Source organism: Syngnathoides biaculeatus, chromosome 19 (assembly GCF_019802595.1).
Source record: "Syngnathoides biaculeatus isolate LvHL_M chromosome 19, ASM1980259v1, whole genome shotgun sequence".
Lineage (NCBI taxonomy): Eukaryota > Metazoa > Chordata > Actinopteri > Syngnathiformes > Syngnathidae > Syngnathoides > Syngnathoides biaculeatus.
In genome coordinates this window covers 16,014,673-16,039,994 of record NC_084658.1, presented here as the reverse complement: position 1 = coordinate 16,039,994, position 25,322 = coordinate 16,014,673, and the positions used below count along the sequence as shown (strand labels likewise).

Here is a 25,322-nt window from a genome sequence, read left to right as displayed (position 1 = left end):
GAACAAGTATGACCGTACTCTTCCTTCCCATCAGTTTCCTTCTTTCCTCGTTACTTGTGGTTCTTCCAGTAGAGTTTCCTGAAGAGGCCTCATAGCTCAGCGGTTAGAGCGCCAGTTTGGTAAACCTGGGGTCGAGGGTTCGATCCTCCTGGGTGCAACGAACAAGTATGACCGTACTCTTCCTTCCCATCAGTTTCCTTCTTTCCTCGTTACTTGCAGTTCTTCCAGTTGAGTTTCCTGAAGAGGCCTCATAGCTCAGCGGTTAGAGCGCTGGTTTGGTAAACCTGGGGTTGTGGGTTCGATCCTCCTGGGAGTAAAAACTGCAGCAAACAACTATGAGCGTTCATCTAAGATGACGCACTGTGGTGACCCCTAACGGGACAAGCTGAAAGGAAAGAAAAGCTTTTTTTCCCCCCCTATCAGCTTCCTTCTTTCCTCATGACTTCCAGTTGATCCTAAAGAGGCCCCCAGAGCTCAGCGGTGAGAGCACCGGTTTGGTAAACTGGGGGTCGTGGGTTCGAATCTCGCTTGGGTCGGGAACGGCATCTGGTGTAAAAACTGTGTCAAACAAATACAAGCGTTCATCTGAGATGAGACAAGCCGAAAGAAACTTACTTGCTTCCATCTGGACATAAAGCTCGTGCACCTCCGCCATCAAATCACGTGACTTTTGTTTACGTCGCCGTATTGCTCAATGCTAAGTCGGTTGGAGACGACACAAAAATATGCGTTACAGCGCGACGCCCGCAGTCTTGTCCGATACCGTCAGACAAGGTGAAAATAAACGACGGTACGTGGAAAAATTCGATAAACTCGACATGGAGGACCCCGCATTTAATGCCGAAGTCGATGTTTTATGTTAAGAAATTGGACCGTTAATTCGCTTCCGCTTGTCTCGGACAACTGGATCTACACACGGATCTGGTGAGTAAGTCGTCGAGATTTACACGGAAAAGTTTGAAAGCGTAGAAAAGTCCTAACGCATACGAATATTTTGTTGCTGGATCTGTTCTCAATCAGGAATAAATCCCACATGATGACAAGTGTGAACGCGGAAGCGTTCGGCCACACATTAACCTTTGCCCGAAACCCATCGATCTTTTCAGCTATCATTCGATACACATACCAATATTTAAATAAATGATCCCTGCTTTACGCAAACTCGCATTTATTAACTACGATCGGAAAATAAAGCGGACGGAGTCGTCGCCACGGAACGTACACGGAAGCGACTGCAGCTACATGATAACCTTCGTGACAGTTTTTTTTTTTAAACACGCATTGTTCTTAAATGAGCCAACTTGGCACTATAAATACTTGTTGTTAATTTGAGATAGAGAAGAATAATTCCTACCTGAAATGAAGCGATTGCTACGCGGGCGTATTTTGGTCAGGCGCCATCCGTCGCGTTTAATTGCCGAAATCCATCGATATTTGCAGCTGGTATCCCATAGAACGATCTCTTTGCAGATCCGTCTCATCTGTTGTGACGAGCTACAGCACAACAAGTCTCGGAAATTGTTAATATTCTGCTCTTTTTGACCTCCAATATGGCGCCGTGAAAACGGTGACGTCACGTGCGCAAGCTCGATTGCGTCTCTCGTTTTAATTCTTTCCTCCCATCCACGGTTACTTGATTTTAATAATCAGTCAACCTTTTAAATGTATTAAGCATCACAGAATAACAAATGTGATAAAAATGAGCAGAAGGTATTTTTTCCTCACGGGCTTTTTGGCGGGGGGGGGGGGGTGACGACATCATCTCTAATTTCTCTCATCTTCGAAGGCCAATCGGATTTGGGAAGGGCAAAAACAAGAAAAACAAATCTAATTTGGATTATTAGAGGCATGAGTGGCAGACGTGAGACAGATGGCGACAGCGTATTAAACACTTGGCGGCGGCAGACTTTAATTATTGACTTGCAGACAACTTCATTATAATTTTGTTTATTGACTTCCACATTCAAGCTTTTAAAAAAAAAAAAAAAAAAAATCCTATTTTTGTTTTCGCTGGGGCGCTTTCATTAAAAAAAAAATAAAATAAAATATATATATATTTATATAGACAAAAGGCTTAAAAATGTTGCTTGTCCCGATTGCGCGAGGTCAAAGCCGACAGTTTTCGACTCCGCAGCGAAGGGTTGAACAAGTTTACCGGTGCGACCTTCCGGAAAGCGAAGCGGGCCCACCACCTCCTCACTTCCTGCCGTCGCCGGGCCCGTCGGCGTCCTTCTCCTGGCGCTCCCGCTCGCGTCGCATCTCCTTCAGCTCTTGCCGGTACTTGCGCTCGATGAAGCGCTTCTGATGGGCCATCTGCGGGAAGTTATCTGCGGCGGGAGGGTGACCGAGAAGGAGGAGAAGAAGAAGAAGGGGCGGAAATAAAAAAAGGCTGTTTAGCGGCGCGCTCACTTCGGTCCAGCGAGCGAAAAGATTGGGGGGGCGCTCTTCTTTGGTTATTAACGACGACGTGAAATTAGAGGAGCTTGTTTTGTGTCACACGTAATTAATTAACTGGGTAAGACGGCTTCATTAGACGCGTGTCGTCGTCTTTTCTGTGCTCCGTGGCCTTCCGTTCACTTTGGATTACATCGCAGTGGATGGCGAATAAATGTTTAAACGGGCTAAAAACATGTCCGGTATGATTTTTTTTTTTTTTAACCCATCAATTAATGGTTAAAAGATATTAAAACGGTTGCAGTATGCACGGAGAACATCGCAAAAAAAAAGATACCGTCATTTCCGGCCTATAAGCCGCGACTTTTTTCACACGCTTACAACTATGCGGCTAATTTGTGCGTTTTTTTTTTTTCCCTAACAGCCGCGTGGGGGCACTCCAGCGGAAAAGGTAACAGTGAGACCGGTGTAGGCATATGTGCCGAGGAAGTGACTTTTGCCGGCCCTGTTAGCGCTGTGCTAGCGTGTCACTGCCGTGCCTCAGCGATATTTAGCGGTAAGTTTCGTTGTCGCGACCACAGCGCTAGCGTTAAACTCTGTGTAAAAATCCTGCGTTTCAATGCGGGCACTTGCGGCTTTTACAGAGCTGCAGCGTACGAACGTACCAAATGGTATTTCCTTTACAAATGTACTTGGTAAGGCTTGTAACCAGGTGCGCTCTGTAGGACGGGAATTAGGATAATTGTGAGATCTCGACAATGACAGTTTTAGACATAATCCCGGAGAGAGATGCCAATAAACCAGAGACAGTCGGCAGCTGCTCTAACATGCAGAATTGGTTTCATACACAACTACGCATGACTGAGTGTTTTTGCATCCTCCACGAACAAGCTAGTAACCTGCTAACTAACGCAAAGCCGGGCAAACAAAGTTACGACAAAGCCATTCATGGTGTTCCCCAGCCTGGGTGGAGGTCTACGCTCTATTCTTGATGGCATTTGAGTTCGACGTGTTCATGACGCCGTGGCAAAAATGAAAAACCAGTACCGAGGGCCCAAAAACTTTGCATCACATACAGCAGCGCGTACGACTACCAGCACATCTTAATTGAAGACATTTTGGGGCGAGCAACCAGTCCAGGGCGTATCCCGCCTTACACCCAAAGTCAGCCCGGGCGAGACGGAAACCGTTCCGAACTCACCCCGTCGGAAACGGCCGCACGGGATATTTCGGATGAGCCCTTTGTGCTTGGGCGCCATTTGCAAAAGGTCACGCTCAAACCGAATTGACCCGACATTCTGTCGAAAGCTGAGTGGCGGAAACATAAACGCGTCGGTGCGAGCGCAACGGTTGAAAAGGGGCTGAACTCCATGGAGCTCGGAGGTTCTCTCTTTGATGACTGACAAGAAATCAAGTGGAAACCGCGACTGAAAAGACGCCGGCAAGGTTCCTAATTCGCACTCTGACCCGCAGCCACTCCAACGCTTAACGAAACACTCGTTTTGCTTTTCATTCTCCTCGCAGACGAGCCAGTCGTATCGACACCTCTCGGCGAGGAACCGTCTGCCTTGACAAAACCCCGCCACGCTCCGATATGCAAATGGGCACTCGTTGCCCCGGCCACTTACGTTATTTCAAACGCCTGGACAGAAATAATACGCGCTGACCAATCTCAGCTGTCCGTCACTCTGAGGGCATTGAGCATAATAGCGGAAACTGACTTTCGAAGTCCTGCCGGTAAAAGACCCGGACGTCGTCCCATTCCCACTCCGGAAAGGCGCTTTCACGCTTCCTGCCGCCGTCTGGCACGATGGTAACGCTGACATTTATGCGCCTGAGCCTTTCATACACGTTCTTGCTGTGGCGTTGCACACTCAAAGTAATTTGCTGAGTGATTACGTCGGTCAGATCGTTGCTTTTAACAAAGCCAAAGAATTTAAAAGGTCACAGACGAGTTCTCGAGTTCATCTAAAGGCTGACGTTGTCGCCCTCGTACGTTTGGATTTTGGAGCCGAGCACGTTCCGCTTCCTCGTTCCTCCATCGGGTCGCTCCTCGACCGGGTTTCCTCCTTTCCACCTCACGAGGGACGGCGTCGTGACTCGAGTCCTCGGCTTTCTCCGCGCAGAGGCGTTTGTTTATAAATATCCACGATTGATATTGTCGGCACCAACGCGTTTGGGCTCTTATCGTCGGGACAGATGCGTCGAATTTTATAGGATCATCTAATACAAAAATGAAATCATCCGGCGTTTGTTGGACCAGGCCTCGGGTGTTAGAACTTGGCAACCTGGCTGCGCTTTCCTGCTATTCCTCAACACGCAGCTAGCGGTAGACGTCGAGCGAGCCTGGAACGAGCCGCGCTTCCCGGGGCTACATTTTCTGTCTCCGACGACGACGTTTTGCGATCCGGACGCGAGCCCAATCGCGAACACGCAAAAATGCCACACAGAACCGAGAACGTAAGCCTCTAAACGTCAGCGCTCCGAGGCAGACGCGCTAATCGCTATTGAACCGCGCTGCACACGATCTGATTCCCGACGGAATCTCCTTGTTCTTGGTTTCCGTCTGCACGCGCCTCAATTGAAAAGCGCGTGGGCTAGAGACGGGCCCGAGTCCCGCAGTGCGTGTCCGGCTTTGGACGAGATGAGCTCAGTCTTTCGCCGCTGTCGCGGCGGCAAGTCGGTCAACGCGCCAAACGCGGGCCGTGAAGGGATTTTCCTTCCGTGGCGAAGGGCAAACAAAGGGCGATCCTTCACGCTTTGCTCCGCTTGCGTTACATCAGACGCTTTTATCTGGAGCTGAGGAGGATTTGCGGGGAACGGAGCTGCCTCCGGGCGGAAATTGAGACGCCGCCCCTTTTTCAGCCGTCATCGCATCGTTGGCAAAAGAGAGGACGGGCCGTCAACGAGAGAAGACGCTTAAGCGTCTCGTTGGGTTTTGTTTTTTTCCTTACGTGGAGCACGGGGGGAGATCAGGCGGACGCCAACGCCTTCCGCCGCGGCCAGAATCCCTTGCCTGCCTCGCCGCTACTTTTCCACTCGGCGGTTCTCTTTTTACCGACCCGACGGCTCTCGGCCCACCTCGCCTCCATTTGTTTGCACTCGTGTTGCTGTCGGTCCGCGGCCTGGTTAACATTTAATTCTGCGCTGACGCGTGCAGGCAGCAGACGTCAAAACGCGGGCCCGTCAAAGTGCGAGATGCGGTTCAGCGGCGCCACCCGTGGACCGGCTGAACTCGAAAGACATTGCAGAGAAGGAGCGAAAGGCCCGTTTAATGAGCCCGCAGCTGTCGGGCTCGGCGTGGCCTCGTCTTCATCCTCGCCTTTTCTGTCCAACATGGCTGCAGTCGCGTATCCCGTCAGCCCGCGGAAAAGCCGAGTCCGGCTCGGAGGGGCTTAAATAAAACATGGAAAAGAATCCCGAGAACGGGGAACGTTTGGGTCGATCGGGCGCGTGCGACGAGGCGGACGTCCTGACGCGGACGATCGATGACGGCGGAACGCGTGTCCTTGATTAGAAACGCCGTGCTGACAAATGACGCCGAGGCCTCGCACGCGTCGGCGGCCCGAGAGGATTTGATGACTCAGGGCGGGAATATCGCGCTCGCGCTCGCGCTCGTGCGGCGGCGGCGGCGAGGATACGAGGAAGCCGCTCAGGAAGTCGATGCGGTCGATAAAACAAACCCTCCAGCGCTGGAAATAAACATTCCATTGGTGCGTGTGGGCCAATATTGTGTAAATATTTGCGCGATTAATCCAGCATTATATATAACTATGTGCACTAATCTTCAGAAGTCAAAATATGTGCATTAATGTCTTTGAATTATGCAAATGTGTCCACTGGAAATATGCAAAAGATAACGAACTGTCCGCATGGCGAGCGACGTCGCGAATCGGCCGACACCGAACCTCAGCAGTAAAATTAATAACATTGCTCATATTCACATGTAAACGTGCATTCATATCTTTGAATTATGGAAATACGTCTACGACATGACTAAAGTACTGTTGCTTAATGATGTAAACGTGAGCAATGAGAAAACTTCAAAGCACAGTACGTGTTCTAACCTTCGTAACATTATGAACATTAATGCAGGACCGTAAATATTTGCATTCATATCTTTGACTTTGGTAATAAATATGCCCATTAAAACGGCGCAGTATCACTGTACAATAACAAGACGGCAGTGTAAATATGTGACTTTCTCTGGTCTTACTGTAAACGTGTGGTTGTAAACTTGGAACATTCCGACGGCGCCATTTCTACTTTATCTCCCAATTTCACGTTTTTATATTAAGAAAATACACGAGATCAGCTGGCACGTTTTTTTAAACGACACGAGACGAAAAAAAAAGGACGGCAAAAGTTTGCGCGCGGACGAAAACGGCCGGTCAACAACGCAGACTTATTGTACTTGCTACGAGGTAAAGGTGGAGTTGAGAAAGGACTTGGCTGTGCAGCGAAGGACGCGCTTTTCTTCTCTTCGAGTCGACTTTGATGAGAAGATGAAAGACGGAGCGAGAGGAGACGCTGTGAAGAGGACCAAAAGGAGAGTTCTGAGCCCCGAGGATCCTCCGGGGCTCGCCTTCAAACGCCGACACGCAAAGGGCACGCGGCCTCCGACGTCGGCGCCGGCGGCGATGACCAAACCCCGGAACCGAGGACCAGGGGGCGGGGCTTTGTGTGCGCATGTTTCCAAACAACTCACATTTGTCCAGCGCGTCCATGGCCGCTCCCATTTCCGCCTGTTGGATGCTACGTGGGAGAAAAAGAAAGAGAGACGGGATCAGAGGTGGGTCAGGACTTCTGGCGTATTTTTCCCCCCTCGAAGGGATCCCAACACCTCGCGGCTTATCCCAGGTGTTTTCTTCCTCTTTGTTAGGAACAACGGCAGGTAGCGGCGGCGGCGGCGCGACGGGGAGCTTACGCCCGCGTTTGCCGCTCGCTCGCCACGCGCGCATTTTCAGCGCGTCGATGCACAAGCAGTCGCCGACTCATCTGCAGATTAGCGCGCGTCGCGGATTTCCTTAAGGCTCTTTCATATATTCAAGGTGGATTGAGCTGCCATTGTGGCATGAAACCAAAACCTGTTTGAAACCCTAACTCTGGCTTGAAACCCCTAAAAAAAAACAACAACAACAAACAAACCCACATTTTAAAACCCTAATTTAAAACTGAAACCCTTGTTTGAAATCCTAATCCTGTTTTAAAACCCTTAAAAATACCTCAAAACAATAATTAATGTTTTCCACCTCAAGCGTGTCTCCAAACCCCAACTTGAAAACCTACGCTTGGAACCCAAACGCAGTCTTGGAACAAACACCACAGTTAGAGAAAACAGTCCTTGTTTGAAACCCAAACCGGCCTTGAAAGCCTTGATTTGAACCCCAAAGCCCAGGACTGAAGGCAACACTTTTAAACCGTAACTCTCGTTTGAAACCGATTTAAAAACCAAAAGCAACCTTGAAAGTGTCCTTTGACATTCTAACCCAGGCTCGAGGCCAGATTTTGTCTTGAAAACCTAAAACTCGTAATCTAAAACCCGAATTTGAGGACTTGGACCCCCCGGCTACTTTCTCTTGAGCAATGGCAATTGGTGGCACTTCAAAGCCAGCCTCAGTCCGGACCTGAAACCCAAATTTGAAGTGGCGGTGAGCGAGTGCTCCCACCTGAAGGGGAAGAAGCAACAAGACCGAGCCGCCGCCTGCTCTCGCCATCTGCCCGACGCTGCCGCTTCCCCATAACGCAATTTACGTCAAATCAATAATGGATCGATTCATTTTCATTGCGCATAATGTGTCTCCCAATAGAATTGGCCCGACAAGAGCTTAATTGCTGTAATAAACGCCGTCGATGAAGCGCCGCCGTTACTCTGCGGCCCATTAGTAACGAGACGGGCCCTTCCCCGGCTCGCCCCCGGAGGGTGGTGGTGGTGGTTGGTGCTGGGGGGGGGGGGGGGGGGGGTCGGTCACATATGTGCGAGTGGGAGGGAAGTCTCGAGTCTTAACCTCGAACATTGGTCAAGTGGAGACCCGCAGTTGAATCAAGTCATTACTTGGGTTAAAAAAGGTTCTAACCCCTTTTGTGGCAGCACCGCCCCAAACGTGACATTCAGATCTTGCAATCATAAAACACAAATTCAAACGAAGAAGTCAGTGACATTGCCAAAGTCCGGTTGGTCGGAAAAAGAATTTGTAGAAGCGCGTTCCTTCTGGCAAACTCGACCCCGACTTTTGGCAAACCGTCGGCTGCCGGCCCCTCGTCGCTAACTCCGGCGACAATTTGATGTATCTAGTTTTGCAAATAGCTTGAGCGATTGAACATGATTTCAGGAAGGTGCGATGACGGTGGTGGCAACGATTTCGCATACTCAAGACAAAGGGGAATTTTTTGTTTGGTTTTCAAATACTTTGTAGAATGAGGTCAACTGATTTTAAAATACAACCAAAAGTTTTGACATTTTGGGTTCGTATCCCTTTATGAAAGTCAGAAACATTTGCATTCTAGCTTTTCGAGTATATTACAGAGTTAGTCAGCTAGACTAACACATACCCCCCAAAACATATCATATACCACTGTATATATTTTAATAAAAGTTCCAAACCCAGGATCCGCATTGTTTCTGTTTCAATGCTGGTTCAAGGTTTTAAGTAAGGGGTTAAGAATTTCAAATTCTGGGTTCTGATCCAGGGATATGGCTTCAAATGAGGGCTCTGGTTTCAAACAAGGGTTGGGTTTCAAGATAGCGTTATGGTTTCAAATCTGGCTTTTGGGGCGGAGTTTGGTTTTTATTCAAGTGTTAGGGCTTTAGATTAGGGTTTTAAATAATGGTCAGGGGGTCAAAATAGGGCTTTGGGTATTTTAAGGTATTGAAACTGGGGCAAAGGTCTCAAATAAGGCTTCCAGCAAAGGGGTATGGTTTGAAATCAGCCTTTGTAGGCAGTGTTAGTTTTGAATTAGGGTTAGGGCTTCAGAATATGGGTTAAGGGTTCAAATGAATGTTTCAAACAAGGGTTTGGATTTCAAGATGAACATTCTAATCGGGGTTTTGAGTTGGGGTTTCAAGGGTGCATGAGGGTTTTGTGTTAGGGTTACTGATTTCAAGACTGAGCAAGGGTCTGGTCCTAATCTCCCAAATGAATCTACCAAGCCACGTTAGGTTTTGAAGTTTTCAAAGTAGCTCCTGGAGTCAGTCGGTCGCCTGACTGGGGTTCGTCCCCCCCCCCCCCCCCCAAAAAAAAAGGTACGACCCCATGCTCACCTCGGGCCCTTTCCGCAGCCGATGCGCTCGCCCTTGAAGTAGACGGCGACGGTGTAAGTCCGCGCGTGCGACGGCCCCACCGTCTGCAGCGTCCTGAAATGCACAAAACACAGTGAGAGGGGAGGAGGGCTGCGGCGTCGTGAGCGACTGCAAGCGCCTGACTTGAAATCCCACTTTGAGAGCAGAACGCAAGTTTGGAATTCTCCTTTAAAACAGTAAGCCTGGTTTACAATCTCCAGCCTGTCTTAAAACCTTTTCTTGGAACGCCAACTTTCACCTTTGTTTCAAACTCTAAACCAGATTTGAATGATTTCTAAACTACCAGAAAACCGAACGTTGAATCTCCAACCCTGGCTTGAAACCCGAGATCAGACTTGTTACCCTAAACCCGTCTCGAAAGCCTACTTTTGAAACCAAACCCTTGCTTGACACCCCACATAAATCATATTTGCCAGTTGCTTTGGCAACAAATACAACTCAATTCTCTGCATCCCAATCCAATATTAAGTCCGGTGTTTCCTTCTGTTAAAAGCTGCAGGCAGCCTAAACAAGAACATTCGGAAGACTGCAAGGGAAAACAAAGAAAAGGAAGAGAGGGGGATTATGTGCCTCACTTAAAAAGAAGAAAAAAAAAAGACAAGCTGTCACTCGCACTTCTTCTGCAGGGACCGACGCCGGAACAAAACTCGGGCGATGTTTGAAATGTTAACATTAGCATAAACACGCGCCGCGCGCCCGGCTGAATTATTCACGCGCAGTTGACTTATTTGAGGAGCGCGTGGGATCCATTTTGAATGCAACGTGGTCACTTCTGACACCTCGTCAATAATTCACCCCCCCCCCCCAACCCCCCGGTTCGGGCGCGCCTGACGTTTGTTTCAAACTCTAACCCCGGCCCGAAACCATACGTTGAGACCCCGGCGCTAGCTTGAAACTTCTACCGGAACCCAACCCCAATTTTCAACTGCATACCTAGTTGGAGATCCTAACCCAGACTTGAAACCCAAAACTGAAACATTAAGCTTACATTAGAAGCCTCATTTGTTTGAAATCCCAACATTAGCTTTAAATCCATCCTTACCACCCTCCTACCAATATACTCACTCCCTCACCTCTGGACATGTCCAAACCACCGAAGTCTGCTCTCTCTCACCTCGTCTCCAAAACATCCAACTTTGGCCGTCCCTCTAATGAGCTCGTTTCTAATCCTATCCAACTTGCGAGAACCTCAACATCGTCATTTCTGCAATCTCCAGGTTCTGCTTCCGTGCCACCGCCTCTAATCTGTCACTGTTTTATAAACCCTTCATCCCGTCACATAGAACACTTTCCGCCAACTGTTCCACCCCGCTTGGGCCTGTTTCTTCATTTCCTTCCCACACTCTACATTGCTCTGGACTGTTGACCCCAAGTATCTGAAGTCATCCACCCTCGCCATCTCTTCTCCCTGGAACTTCCCCCTCCGTTCCTCTCATTCACACACATATATTCTGTTTTACTTCGGCTAATCTTCATTCCTTTCCTTTCCGGTGCGTAGCTCCATCTTTCTAATTGTTCCTTGAAACCCTGCTTTGAGACTACGACCCTAACCCTGACTTCAAACCCTAACACTGCTCGTGGCCCGCGACCCTCGTGGCTGACGAGAGTGAACCGTTTTTTTGGGGGGGGCAGTTGCCACGGTAACACACGGGAGCTGATGTCGGCGGAGGGAAAGTGCGGGTTTTGTCAAATGACGCCTTGGCCTTGGCCTTTGTGTCGCCAAAGAGCGAGGGCCTCCCCCGGGGCGTTTACTCATCGCAACAACGGGGACCTTTACACGGCCCATCCACCACGGCGGGGGCCTTGTAAACCTTCGCCTCCGTACCGGTTTGTCAGCAAGGAAGGATGTGAACAATTCCGCTGTGATTAGGTCGCCTTTCGATTTCCCCGAGCGGCTGTAATGTAACGAAAAGTAATGCGCCATAAAAATGGAAACGGACACCGTCTTTAATCAACTGAACATGTCGTGTGCCGGGATTCCAATGTGGAGGTGCGACCTGACGCTAGAAAAACATACATCCCTTGAAACCTCGAGCGTGAAGGTCAAAGGCCGCCTTACTTGTAGAGCGGAATGTCGGGCTCCTTGCCCTCCGTCCTCAGCGTCAGGCAGCACTGCTGCAGCTGAGACTTGGGGTCATTCCAGTCCTGGTTCAGAATAAACTCCTGCAACACACGCACAAGGCCAAAAGGGGAACGCATCATCACAGCGGACCCTTTTAGAGACAGAATAAAAAAAACCCCAACAAACTCCTCGCTTTGCACTGGCTTTTATTTCATTTCTGTCCCCGTTAACCCCACCGCCTCCCACCCCGAAGATCTTCCAGCGCCGCCGCCATCCTTGCACTTTTCCATCTGGTCTTGGTTGTGCGGACAAATCACGGGCTACTTAAGACAAAAGCCAGTTCGCGTCCAGAAATACGGAGCGGCCCGCAGTCTCCCAGGTGTGGCGCCCTGATACATTTCCCTTATCCAGGGGGGACTTTTAAAAGCTCTTCCATTAACGGGGAAGCAGCCCCTGTCATAAAAAGGCAGACTTTGAATCCAGAACTGTCTGCTCCTATTAATTTTCTACAAAGAGTGCTTCTGCTGCCTTTTCCTCTCTCTCGCTTTATTGCTCCCAACCTCTCAGAGTGCCGCACCGCACTTTGTTTCCCTTTTTCTCCTTCCCACTTCCTCATCTCTTGGGGCGGCGACGGTGCCCGAATGCAACCTATGGAAGAGAAATGCGGCCGTTTTGTGAGCAGAGTGGAGGACGTTCGCTCCCTCTTCACGCGTAATCACAGAGTGCAGGGAAAGAGGAGAAGTCATTATAAGGGAGGGCCCTTCATTGCTTCTCTGTTTCCAGCCAAATTGGATGAAACGCGAGGCCGGGCGCCGGCCGCTGCGCAACTTTTTCTCTTGGAAGTGGAAATGAGGCGACCGCGGCGCAGAGCCCGGGCTCCTTCTGAGTCGGGGATTCTCCCCGGAGAGGCTCACCGAGACGGCAATTAGGCCGGCACATCAGACCGCGGCGGAGGCTTCAGAGGGGAGGCCGTCGCCGATATATCTGGCTTTGTCCCGGAGTCGCGCGCGAGGCGTCGCGCGGCTTTTTCCAACGCCGAGGCCATTAGCCCGCGTTTACGCTCCCCGAGCCCAAATGAAGAATGGCTTTGGCCGTTCAATTACACCGCAAAGGCGCTTGGAATTCCTCACTACTGGTTGGTGTTCGACGCTGAAAACGCTCACTGGGTTTGGTGGAGGCTATTACTTTAAAACATAAACGACGATAAGACACCACAAGGCTGATGTTGATCATGATTACACATATCAACATGGTCGTAAAATGAAATCAGCACCCCCCCCCCCCCACCCCTCCGTACCCTGTTTCTCTGCCCATAATCCTTCAAAAACATCTCAGAAGCAGGACACGACGCGTTCATACTGCCGTTTCGGACTAATGTATTCAGTTTATTAGCTACACTGATCGAAAAAAAAGACTGGTTGGCTCATTGGCCACCAAAACGGACGTTGCCATCCGCCATCTTGATACTCCAAAAACAAGCATGCCGACCTGTGCGTTAGTCGCCATTTTCGTGGCTGTGAGAAAACATTGCACTGGTAAATTAGAAAGATTTACGTTGACACTGTTAAGTTTGTTTGTAAAGGTTTTTTGTTTTTTTTTTTAATTTTCTGATGAGCTCAATTTGGTCTCTGCTTAGCCTTTATAAGCAGACTTTTTTTTTTTTGCAAAAAAGCGATGTTAATATTTTGCCAAACTTCATCAGTCGATAAGCAAGAAAACATTTTCTGTGAAATTTTTTAATGAATTTCATAATACAGAACTCTGCAAACTGAATCGGATTTTCAAATGCGAGGAAACAAGTCTAAAATAGGACGTCGCAGAGACGACGAATGAACAACGCGTTTAGCATGTATTTGCCCATTGTGAATCCTTATTTCCAAAAATATGTCGAACTGGTTGACTTAAAATTGAATGTTTTTATGACAAAAATGCTTAGTTTGTTATGATGAACTTCATGACGTATTTTGGTAAGAGTTAACATGTCACAGATATCGGGCCCAAGGTAATATGCGAGCTTTCTTGCTCGTCTTTTTTGGCTTAGCAGGTCAAATAAAAAATCCAGAAATGTTACCAGAAATGAAAAAATGTCAAGCTCGCACAACCAGTTTTAATTCTAAATGCCAAACTTTGAGGGAAAAACATAATCCAACCTGTAAACCATGTCATTTTGGGAGTACCAAGATGGCGGCCAACTGGCTTCCACCAATCGACATACCGCTCGACGTGTATGCGCTAGCCAGTCTTTTTTTTTTTTTCAGTGATTGGCTACATGGTGGCATCAGCAATCAGGGCCAGTGACAATTACTTTCAACACAAAAGGAGTCTTGGGGTTAAAATTCATATTCTGCTTGCGGCCCCTGAGGGAACTGCAGTCACATGACTTGGTTTGAGTCAGAATTAACGCACCATTATCAGGAAGTCGACTTCTTCCTTGTGACATAAAGACCGAGCTCGGGTGGCCAGTATGAAAAGGGCCGGTTTTGAATCCGTGGGGGGAAAAAAGCCGACTAGCAAGACAAAAGCGGCTTCCCGCCGCCGCCGCCGTCGCGATCCCCATTGAGGACGACGAAAATAGCGATCTCGGCGCCGCGCGAAGCCGTCGCGTCAATGCTCGCGCCATTAGGCTAGCGCCATTAGCCCCCCTGCGCTCCCCCGATTGGCATCTCTCGGCGGCTCATTGATCAGGCGCTGGCGGCTATCAATAGGCGGCTCACCTTCAGTCGGGGGAAAAAGCAGACGTTCATGAAAGTGTGCACGAATTCCAGGTCCTTATCAATGTAGAGAGCCGCGATGAAAGCTGCAAGAAGATGAAGAAGAATTTGGGGTTTTTTAATAATAAGATGGCGTAATTGATGCCCTGCAAACGTTTTGAAAATAATGGCCTATTTTAACGGCTTATATGAACTGATTTTCATATTATAATACAATGTTACCCTTAGAAATAAATAAAGCTTCGATGATTTGGGGGAAAAAAATGCGCATGCACACGGACTTCCCATAACATCGACGGACAACAAAGTCGGAAATGAGCTACTCGGTACAACATACTTCCTTGACACTTATAAAGACCACAACAACAAAAAAAAAAAGCATACTTTCGGTAGTGTTTCAGAAATTATGCGATTTAAGAGCCATGGAAATGCCGCTAATTAGCGTCGTCCAATCAACGAACGGCGTTGAACTCGTTTGCTCAGCTCTTTGCCGAGCAGTTTAAAGTCAAAAGCGATATCAGATATAAGCTCCGTCCAAGTGTGCCCCCCCCCCCCCCCCATTTGAAATGGAAGCCGCATCAGGCCGTTATTAGCCGCCCCGGAGAGGAATGATGGGTAATATTCGAGGCGGGGCCGTCGCCGCCGCGGGGCGCAGCCGTTCGTGCGCGCTCCTTTTTCCCGAGCTGACCCTCGCGCCTCCTTCCCCGCGTTGCCAATTACCTTGGCGGCCCGACGGCGCAATCTGAAAGGCAAACGATGGGAGGCGTTTTGTGATTTTTTTTTTTTTAGATATCTTTTCCCGCATCACTGATGGCTACCTTCTCTCTCGCCGCACCCGCTGAGAAATTGATTCTCAGCATGTTGCAGCACTTGATGATGACAGTTTTCCTTTGAGCTCTCCCTTCCACTCCATAGTTTAAAAAAAATACATATATATATATATACGTATATATATATAAATATATACACGCACCCTACTTACCAATGTTGGGAATCGCAGTTACCATATGACTTATATTTGGTGCCCAAAGTACCACAGTACTGTGAGATAATCAATATACTGCATTAAAAAAAAAAAAAAATCTATACAAAAGACGAATATGAATAATAGTAGAGAATGGCTCATATTTCTCCACAATTTATATAGTATCATGATACGGCTGTTGTATAATCATCAATACACATTATTGATTTGGAAAAAAAAAAAAAAACTCGTAATCATTGAAATTTTATGGTTGAGAAAATGAAGCGTAAAATGGAAAAATTTTGCAAAATATATAGAATAACACCAATAACAACGGTACGGCCGGATAGCAATCGTGTGATTGTCCATTCTTATTGATTTATTATTACTGTATTTGGAAGTAAACCATTAGCAATGGATCGTGATGTAAATCGGGGGGGGTAAAAATCACAGATGTGATATGCTTATTATATCTCGTGATCATTTTGTGCGCGAGAACGGATATACAGTAGTGGAAGAAAAACATTTAATACATGACCACGTGGACACTTTTAGTGGCGTAAATCACACAATAGATAGTATCATGATACGGCTGTTGTATAATCAATATACATTATTGATTAAAAACACAAAAAAAAAAAAAACCTCGTAAACATTGTGAAATTTTATGGTTGGGAAAGTGACGCGCAAAACGGAATAATTTTGCAAAATATATGGAATAACACCAATAACAGCGGATAGCAATCGTGTGATCGTCAATTCTTATTGATTTATTATTACTGGATTTGGAAGTAAACCATTAGCAATGGATCATGATGTAAATCGAGGGGGTAAAAATCACAGATGTGATATGCTTATTATATCTCGTGATCATTTTGTGCGCGAGAACGGATATACAGTAGTGGAAGAAAAACATTTAATACATGACCACGTGGACACTTTTAGTGGTGTAAAATCACACAATAGCTCATATTTTCCTCAATGGTGCTGATCAGTAGCAAGATACAGCCGTCGTATATGATATGATGTTAGGGAAAATTGCTACTGAGCAGTCGTAATAAAAATATCTCGAAAGACACGATGAAATGATCGTTATTTGTTTAGAAAAAAAAAAAAAAAAGACTATCACAGCCAATAAACGCAATAAAGCAAATATTTTCAGACAGAATATCACTGTGATTGCTCCTAACGCAAAGTCATTTGTAAAATCGTTGGGAAACGTAAGCGTGCTCTATTAAGAGAAATTGTTGACGAGCGCGTTTACGTGACGCGAGCGAGAAAAATGAAGATTTAACGACACCCCTCGTCGGCGGCCTCAATTGGGCGCTTGTTTGTCCGCCGGTCGCTCGCCGCGTCTTGTTGATTGTGCCAACCAAAATCGTTCAGAGTCACGCTCGAGGAAGGGCCGATTGGAAGGGAAAATACCGAGGCCCGACAAGCCATTTCATTAAAAGCTATTGAATGCAGACGCGTGAAAGCCTTCCAGACATAATGGGCAAAAGTTGCACGTCGGAAACTTTTTTTTTTGGCTTATCGGCTCACGCGGGCGGTCAATATTGGGCGACTGTAATCAACGAGAAGATGGTGACACGTACCGCAACTCACAAAGCAAACCGGCTGGTCGTCCGTCGGCTGCGGCGCTTCCGAGCGTGACGAGATTGCCTTTTGAGCTCTGGGGGGGGCTTGTCCCGTTGCGCGTTTTGGGATCCGGCGGCATTACGCGGGCTCGGCGTACTGGAGCTACGGTACTTGCGTGCTTTGGGGAGTTTTGACGATTTATTTTTATTTTTTTTAACTTTGCCCTGGCGAGAGGCGCAGCACAACTTGCCAAAAAGACAAATATAGTAAGTAATAAGTTCAAAAAAAAAAAAAAAAAAATTCTGGACTGATTTGTAGACTCTTGTTCATACGGTCGGTGCTGACGTACACGGTGTTCTCTCGTTTGCTTTCATTATGTAAAACATCCATCCATTTCCTTTGCCGCTTATCCCCACGAGGGTCACGGGGAGTGCCGGAGCCTATCCCGGCTGTCGACGGGCAGGAGGCGGAGTACACCCTGAACTGGTCGCCAGCCAATCACAGGGCACACAGAAGCGAACAACCAATTGCACTCACAATCACACCTACGGGCAATTTAGAGTGCACAATTAATGTGGCATGATTTTTAGGATGTGGGAGGAAAGCCACGCAGGCACGGGGGAGGACATGCAAACTCGCACATAGGTAGGCCGGGATCGAACCCGGGACCTCCGAACTGCGAGGCCGACGCTAAAGAAACGGCGCGTTTGTACGTACACTCCAGCAGGTCGGCCAGGGTCTTGGTCCGCAACGCCACGGGCCGCTTGGTTTTGTCGTTGGTGATGGCGAACTCCTGCATGCCCAACTCCTCCGCCACTTTGGCCTGCGTGCGGTTGTTGACCAGCGAGCTGCGCAGAAGCTACCACAAAACACAAAACGCGCATTCGGTCGTCATTTCATTTTCATACGTGTAGTGAGACAAAAATTGGACTCATTCGGGCAGCCAAACACAGAAAAAAATGACAAAAAGACTGGCGAGTAACTTTGTGACAGTCGCTCCTAAAGTCACCGTCCACTGACCGCCGCCTGTTTATGGTTTTTGTGCATTTTCTCCATATCACAAGAGGGCTCCAAATCCATTGATAAATGTGAAAGTAGCAATTGGCGTCAAGGAAGTATGGGAGCGAAGTTTAGCCTGGGTTGTTTGTGGAGGTGAAGGAGAGTCTTGACCGCACACATTTTGTTTACTCTGCTCAGCAGTTATTAAAAAGTGCATTTTTTTTTTTTTTTTTTTCAAAAACAGTTTATTTTGAACGTTAAGAATTAGCGGTCTGATGCATTTTAGTCTTACAACTCACATCGACTGCATATTACTATCTAATGACATCTGCATATTTAAAGCATCTACCAATAATGTACAGTCGTCACCGACACTACCGCCGCTCACGATACAAGTATGAAAATAGTCGTCTCGGCTTCTTTGATATTTCCAATCTTCACAATCTGTCCACTTTGCCACGGTGTAAAATGTCAAGGCCACAAAGCGACTCCAATTCGAGCAAACATTGTGCGGGCGGGGGGGGGGCGCACAGGCCAAGGAAAAATTAAATTCTGGATTTTATTTACTTGGAATGACATTAAGAGACTGCTGAAAAAGCCACCTTTTACCTGCAATTTTTTTTTGAATAATGCATCAATGTTAGACGAGTGTACACTGGTGGCGCGTCGGATACTTTTTCTGAATGCCGAGTCCACAGAAAAACAGCCCAGATTGTATAAATTCTGCTTTTGTGTTGTTATTAATTTGTTTTAAAGGTCGGAAATTTGAGGTGTCGTTACTACACCGTATTTTATTTTATTTTATTTTTTATACGGTGCATTCGTAAAACACTCACACGCGCTTCACTTTTTCAACGTACGGTGGAGAAAATAAGTATTTGAACACCCTGCGACATTGCAAGTTCTCCCACTTATAAATGACGGCGGGCTCTGAAATTTGTCCACTGCGAGAGAGATCATCGAAAAAGAAAGAATCCAGAAATCACAATCTATGATTATTTAACGATTTATTTGTGTGATACAGCCGCAAATAAGTATTTGAACACCTGAGAAAACCAATGTTAATATTTGGTACAGTAGCCTTTGTTTGCAATTACAGAGGTCAAACGTTTCCTGTAGTTGTTCACCAGGTTTGCACACACTGCGGGAGGGATTTTGGCCCACTCCTTGGCCCACGCAGATCTTCTCTAGATCAGGCGGGTTTCTGGGCTGTCGCTGAGAAACACGGAGTTTCAGCTCCCTCCAAAGATTTCCTATTGGGTTTAGGTCCGGAGACTGGCTAGACCATGCCAGAACCCCTCCTTGGTTTTCCTGGCTGTGCTTCGGGTCATTGTCATGTTGAAAGACCCCGGCCACGACCCATCTTCAGTCCTCTGATTGAGGGAAAGAGGTTTTTCCCCAAAATCTCACAATACATGGCCGCGGTCGTCCACTCCTTAATACAGTGCAGTCGTCCTGTCCCATGTGCAAAAAAAAAAAAAACCACCCCCAAAGCACGATGCCACCACGCCCTCGCTTCACAGTAGGGACGGTGTTCTTGGGATGGAACTCATCATTCGTCTTCCTCCAAACACCGTGAGTGGAATTATGACCAAAAAGTTCCATTTTGGTCTCATCTGACCACAGAACTTTTCTCCCGTGACTCCTCTGTGTCCTCCAAATGGGGGAACCTTCCATGCCGTAGCTGATTTCAAACCACGACGCCTTATCGTGTATTCCCAACAGTCACCTTGGAAGCAGTGGTCCCAGCTCTTTTCAGGTCATTGACCAAGACCTGTCGCGTGGTCCTGTGCTGATCCCTCACCTTTCTAAGGATCACTGAGACCCCCACGAGGTGATATCTTGCGTGGGGCTCCGTCATGTTTAGCTTCTTCCATTTTCTAACGACTGCTCCTACAGTGGACCTTTTTTCACCAAGCTGTTTGTCAATTTCTCCGTAGCCCTTCTCAGCCGTGTGGAGTCGTAATATTTGGTCTTTGGCGTCTTTGGACAGCTCTTTGGTCTCGGCCATGTTACAAGTTTGAGTCTTACCGATTGCACGGGGTGGACAGGTGACTTTATGCAGCTAACGACCTCACACGGGCGCACCCGATTCGGGATAAGACACGGAATGGAGGTGGACTTTTAAAGGCGGACTAACACGTCTTTGAGGGTCGGAATTCGAGCCGATAGACAGGTGTTCAAATACTTATTTGCAGCTGTATCACACAAATAAATCATTCATTGTGATTTCTGGATTTTTCCTTTTCCTCTCTCGCAGTGGACGTGCACCTGCCATGAAAATTTCAGACCCCTCCGTGATATCAAAGTGGGAAAACTTGCAATATAGCAGGGTGTTCAAATAGTTATAGTGCGGGGGAATAAATCTCCAATGCACCATATGCTTTTTTTTTTTTTTTTTGCATCGTGCCGAGCAGAATTAATGCCACAAACGCAACATTGCTTTATTGCCGCTTTAATCGGGGCCATTTCAAAGCGTGTCTTTGCCGCCTCGGCCTGAATTGTGGATGATTTTCAGCCGGCCTGCCCACAATAGAAGACCGCGGTGTAACGGGCGCATCAGGTTTCGGTTCCGACGAGCTTCTGAAATGGAATACGTGCGCACGGGAGCAGCCGAATAATGTTCCGCGTGAAATAATTCATCACAGACAGAAATGGTAATTCCCCAGTAAATGTTTCGTGGAGATTGCGCCTCGTTCTGGTAAATATTGCATGCTTGACTCGCGGCGGAGCGGACGGCGTCGTGTTCTGCAGGCTGAGGTACAACATCCACGTCCCCAAAAGGAGAAGAGGGGGGTGGGAAACAACACAAACATGTTAAATATAGCTGCAAGATGCATACACAGAGGGAGGGAGGAGCGAGGCAGCGGGGGAGCAAACAGAATGGAAGATGATGTGAAGCTCGTTCGCGCGCACACTAGTTGAATAGGCGCTTTTATTGAAATCCATTTCAGATGTAGCTTATCTCGATTGGGGTGGCTTGGCCGCGGCTATCAGTCCTTTCAACGCGGCTGACGTCACGCCCCCCCCCCCCCCCAAGTCTCTCAACGGCGGCTCTTGTTCGCCGCTTTCAGCCCACATCAAACGCCGCAGCCTGCAGCTGATAGTCGGCGTCGTCGCGCCAGCGAAAAGAGAAACGCTGATGCTGACGCCAGAAAAAGAGGAGAAAAAAAAAAGGGGGGGGGGAGTTGCGGCGTCAAAATGGCCCCGCGCGCCTTTAAAAAGGTGCGATCGCTCGCTTTTGTGCCGCGCAAAGTCGAGGCGGCCCGCTTTATCTCCGAGACACTTGACAGCCTCGGCGGCAAAAACTGCCAACAAAGAAGCGCGACTGCACAACTTGGAACGCTTCTGTCCCACGACAAATGATGAGGCGCCGTACAGTAAACACTGCAAGCCGGGGGGGGCGGGCGGGAGGAAGAATACTTACCTGAATGACACTTTTGGACAGAAAAGACTGACAGCGAGCACAGAAGTGAGGAAATACATCAAGAAAGGCTGCAAAATGAAGAAAAGCGCCGCTGTAAAAAGCGTTTTCGCGTGTGCGACGACGGTGTCAAAAGAGCACGGGTGACATTTGATTGAAAGCTTAACGGCGGCCCCTCCCCCGTCGCCTGACGGAAAGTTCACTGTCGCCGTCACCCTCCAAAGACGAGAGCGCGCGACGCTTGCCACGACGTGGAGGCCAAATGTCTGGAGGTGCGCGTTTTACATTGGCGCCACGTGACGCCGTCGACAAGGGGCGGGCAATCCATCGTTGAGAAACTGACAACGCTTGTCTCGTGGCGCTTACAAAAAAAAAAAAAAACATTTTAAAAGCAGCGGGTGCAGACAACTTAGCTACTTCTATGACTCTTGGAGCAACTAGCGGCAAAAGCAGCCAAGCAAATATAAATTCCGCTAAGAAAAAGACAACATGAGTGAAATCGTTTCCACATTGTTTTGTTTATTTTATAAGATAAGATAAGACCGGAGCCCGGTGGAAGCCAATCACCGAGTCGACGGGGGGGGGGGGTTAAACACGCGGGGGCCCCGTTTATATGTCGCAAAAAGCAGAGAAGCCGTTTCTCCATCTTGGGAACGTTTGACCCGACGCATCCGCCTCCGAGCCGCGAATATTTTGCCGAGGTCGCCCAACCTCGGGATCGTGTTTGCATTGCGGTTTTTAACCTCCCTCCAAGGGAGAAATAGAAATATTACAGTGGAACTTGGATTTTCAAGATTAATACGAGTCGATTCTATGAAAACGGAAGCAATTTTGGCTGTGGGAAATCATGTAAACATAATCTGTCTTTTGCAAATGTCCATGAATATTAACAACAATACATTTGATATCGAGTCACAATCATGGAGCATTCAGGAAACAAAGCGAAATAAGCGACCATTAAAATGGATGAATGAACATTAAACATCACTTTCACTTGTTTTGAAAAATGTTGTTTGAAAGACAGCGAAGAGGAGTTATTGTTTGGAAGGCCCGTCTGCCATTTTGGAATAATATGACTTTTTTTTTTTTTTTTGTCGTGAAACTTCATTTGGCTCCACGGTGGCTCGTTGTACGCTCAAAAGAGTTGCGCATGGGAGGTTTTGTGCGGGACTCAATTCCAGAAAATGAATTTCTACTCACGCGGGCAGGCGGATCATTTTTACTACAGCATTTTTTTTATTTTTTTTTTTGGGGGGGGGGGGGGGGGGGACTTTAAGTGTGCTTGCATCACATCGCTCGGCGCCATTTTGTGCTAACTTTGTCTCCATTAAAATTTCCAATGTCAAGTGTACGACACTTACCGTTAAATGTCCCTCGTGGTGGTCGGGGAAGTGGATGAAGAGGTACTCGGTGGCCACCAGTTGCATGATGGAATCCCCCAGGAACTCCATCCTCTGGTTGTGGCCCCTGGAACAAGACGACGAGCGGACATTTAATAACCGACACGGTCGTAAACATCCAGCGTTGACTAACGGGGTGCTCTCGTGGGGAGCCGTGAAAACTCTTCGGGCTTCTTGCGGGGTGGGGGGGAGGGGGAAACTTGTTCTGACTTCTGATTCAAGTCGGCAGTCGTGAGGCCATTACAGAAAAGTCCGTGTTGTAAGGAGCAGGCCAGAGAGACGAACATTCTGCTTTTTAACGATTCCAGAAAGAAAAATGTTTGGCAGCCAGCTTGACAAGCAGCCCCCCCCCACCCCCACTTCTGCTGCCACTGTACTGACCAGCCATTCAACACCGCTGTATGCTCAGCATTGCAGATGGAGCGCCGCGGCGGCCATTCATCCGCCGCCCGTGTGAGCAGCTGGCGGGGATGCAGAGGGAGAAGATGAGGAGGACGAGGAGGCCGACTTCAGAGGCAGAGAAACGTGCCAGAGGTTGTTGTCGGATTTCTCGCACCTCCGCCTTTTATCGGCTGTCCAAATGATGATTCCCAACCGCTCTGCCGACATGAGTTGTGCCGCGGGGAACGATCCAATTTCACTACATTGGGCTGAAAATGTGTCATTGCAAAAAAAAAAAAAAAAAAAAAAATGTATTCAACGTTGATCTATCTCTGCCAGTGACGTACAGTGACGGTGCAGCACAATGACATCCTCTTTTTGTTCTATATGTAACCTCATTATTTACCTATTCACAGATATTTATATTTGTTTTATTTTTCAGCACTCTCTTAATGTCAATTTTGTGATTTTCTAAGACACCGCAAGCTAATAGGGCCAGGGAACTCCATTTAAGTGAGTTGAGGAGCTTCATCCGTGCCAACGAAGTGCTTTCCCATCATCTTGGAGCATTTAATGCCAAGGAAGCAAAAATCAATGGCAATTAGACAAAGGTCCTGTTTTTTTCTAGGTGGGGGTGGCAGCAATTATTGGGGGTTTTAATATGTGTAATTTTTTATAACACTGAGATTTCCCCATTTTAAAATATGTACTTGGGCTCAATAAAGGCCGGGAAAGACGACCCTTAATAGACCGGCGAGGGACGGCCATTCGACGCGTGGCGCTGTCAATCACGTTGAAATGACGGCCGCCGTTTAATTGAAGCTCCATTTGGAATTCATTCCGTCCCAGTGGAAATGAGTTTTTCTGTTTACCTCCGAAAGGAAAGTGTGGCACCCGCTGCCCTTTCGTTCTGCATTTATATGAATAATTGCACCAAATCGTTTTTTTAACCACTGAATCTGACAACAAATACTTGAGCTCCCATTTACTTGCCACATCTTTAATTAAGTCTGATAAAGTCCATTATTATTTAAAAAAAAAAAAAAAAGGGGGGGGGGCGGGGGGACACACACTGTTGACAGACTTTTCCTGAGGGCCACATCATTTTTTAATTAAAAACAGCTCAAAATGATTTATTTTGTATCATGTCAAAGTCTCTGGTGAATAACGTCTAGCAGTGGGGCAACGTCTCAGAGAGGTCTGTAATTATTTTCGATTAAATTCCACATATTTGCTTTACATTTACTGTCGTTCGGTGACATTTTCCCATTCAAGGTGCCAAAAATCGCACAAACACAAAGGCGCCGCTCGTCGTCATAAGCGAGAGAGTTTTGCTTACGCTTTGTTTCAGCCAATCGATCAACGTCAGAAGCCGCTCGAAACGATTCTAATTTCCATTCACGTAATTATAGAGGATGGCAGAAATATTCTCTGTCCACCAATCAGGACCGGGAGAGGGCAAACAAGATCGCAAGCACGTTCACAATTTTGGTATCCTTTAGAAATTGTCGAGACGGCGTCAAACGGCACTGCTGAATGTCAGAAAGGAGGAAAACCAATTTTTTTCATTTGGATATTTGGATATGGAATCATAATCGTGAAGCAAATTTAAGTCAATATGACTGTCAGGAGTTAGCTTTTCCCCCAACTAAAGGATTACAAAGTTTGAATCAAAAAGAAAAAGTTCTTCTTCTACCTTCCTCCACAAAAGAATGCTTGTTGCTGGTTCTGCTCATTTGCGTCGCCGTATTGTTAAAATGCTAAATAATAATTGATAGTTTTGACAAATAAATCATACAAAAATTGTTTTCTACCGGTCAATACATACAACAAATGTATTAAATTCTCAGTGGTGACTGATGGGCCAGATCATTTGGAGATGGGGGGCGGGGGGGGAATAGAAAATTTTAGTGGAATCATCCAAAATATGTCGTCATCATTGGATGATTCAAAAATACTCCAAGTAAAAGTAAACTAGAAAAACACATATTGAATGCGGAATATAAGTTACTTTGAATAAGAGCCAATTATTTAATTTTGATGGATGAAAATAAAGTACACGTCTGAGGGCCAAATAACATTTATAAAATGCTGATGAGCAAATTATTA

General features: G+C 47.3%; 1 protein-coding gene across 15 annotated transcripts in view; it reads right to left on the bottom strand.

Moving 5' to 3' along the window:
* drosha (drosha ribonuclease III) overlaps window positions 1-25,322 on the bottom strand; it is a 179,746-nt gene that overhangs the window by 745 nt on the left and 153,679 nt on the right. For 7 of the 15 annotated variants that reach the window (XM_061804984.1, XM_061804988.1, XM_061804986.1 and 4 more), the window contains 7 exons: window positions 22,794-22,899; window positions 17,727-17,868; window positions 14,471-14,553; window positions 11,754-11,857; window positions 9,656-9,748; window positions 7,103-7,149; window positions 1,997-2,327 (listed from right to left, as the gene is read on the bottom strand). In XM_061804984.1, the coding sequence (XP_061660968.1) occupies window positions 2,197-2,327; window positions 7,103-7,149; window positions 9,656-9,748; window positions 11,754-11,857; window positions 14,471-14,553; window positions 17,727-17,868; window positions 22,794-22,899 (706 nt within the window). In that variant the 3' untranslated portion in view covers window positions 1,997-2,196. Of the gene's footprint in view, window positions 1-1,995; window positions 2,328-7,102; window positions 7,150-9,655; window positions 9,749-11,753; window positions 11,858-14,470; window positions 14,554-17,726; window positions 17,869-22,793; window positions 22,900-23,278; window positions 23,483-25,322 lie in introns of those variants that run through there. The other 8 variants (XM_061804974.1, XM_061804980.1, XM_061804977.1 and 5 more) reach the window with 4 other exon arrangements.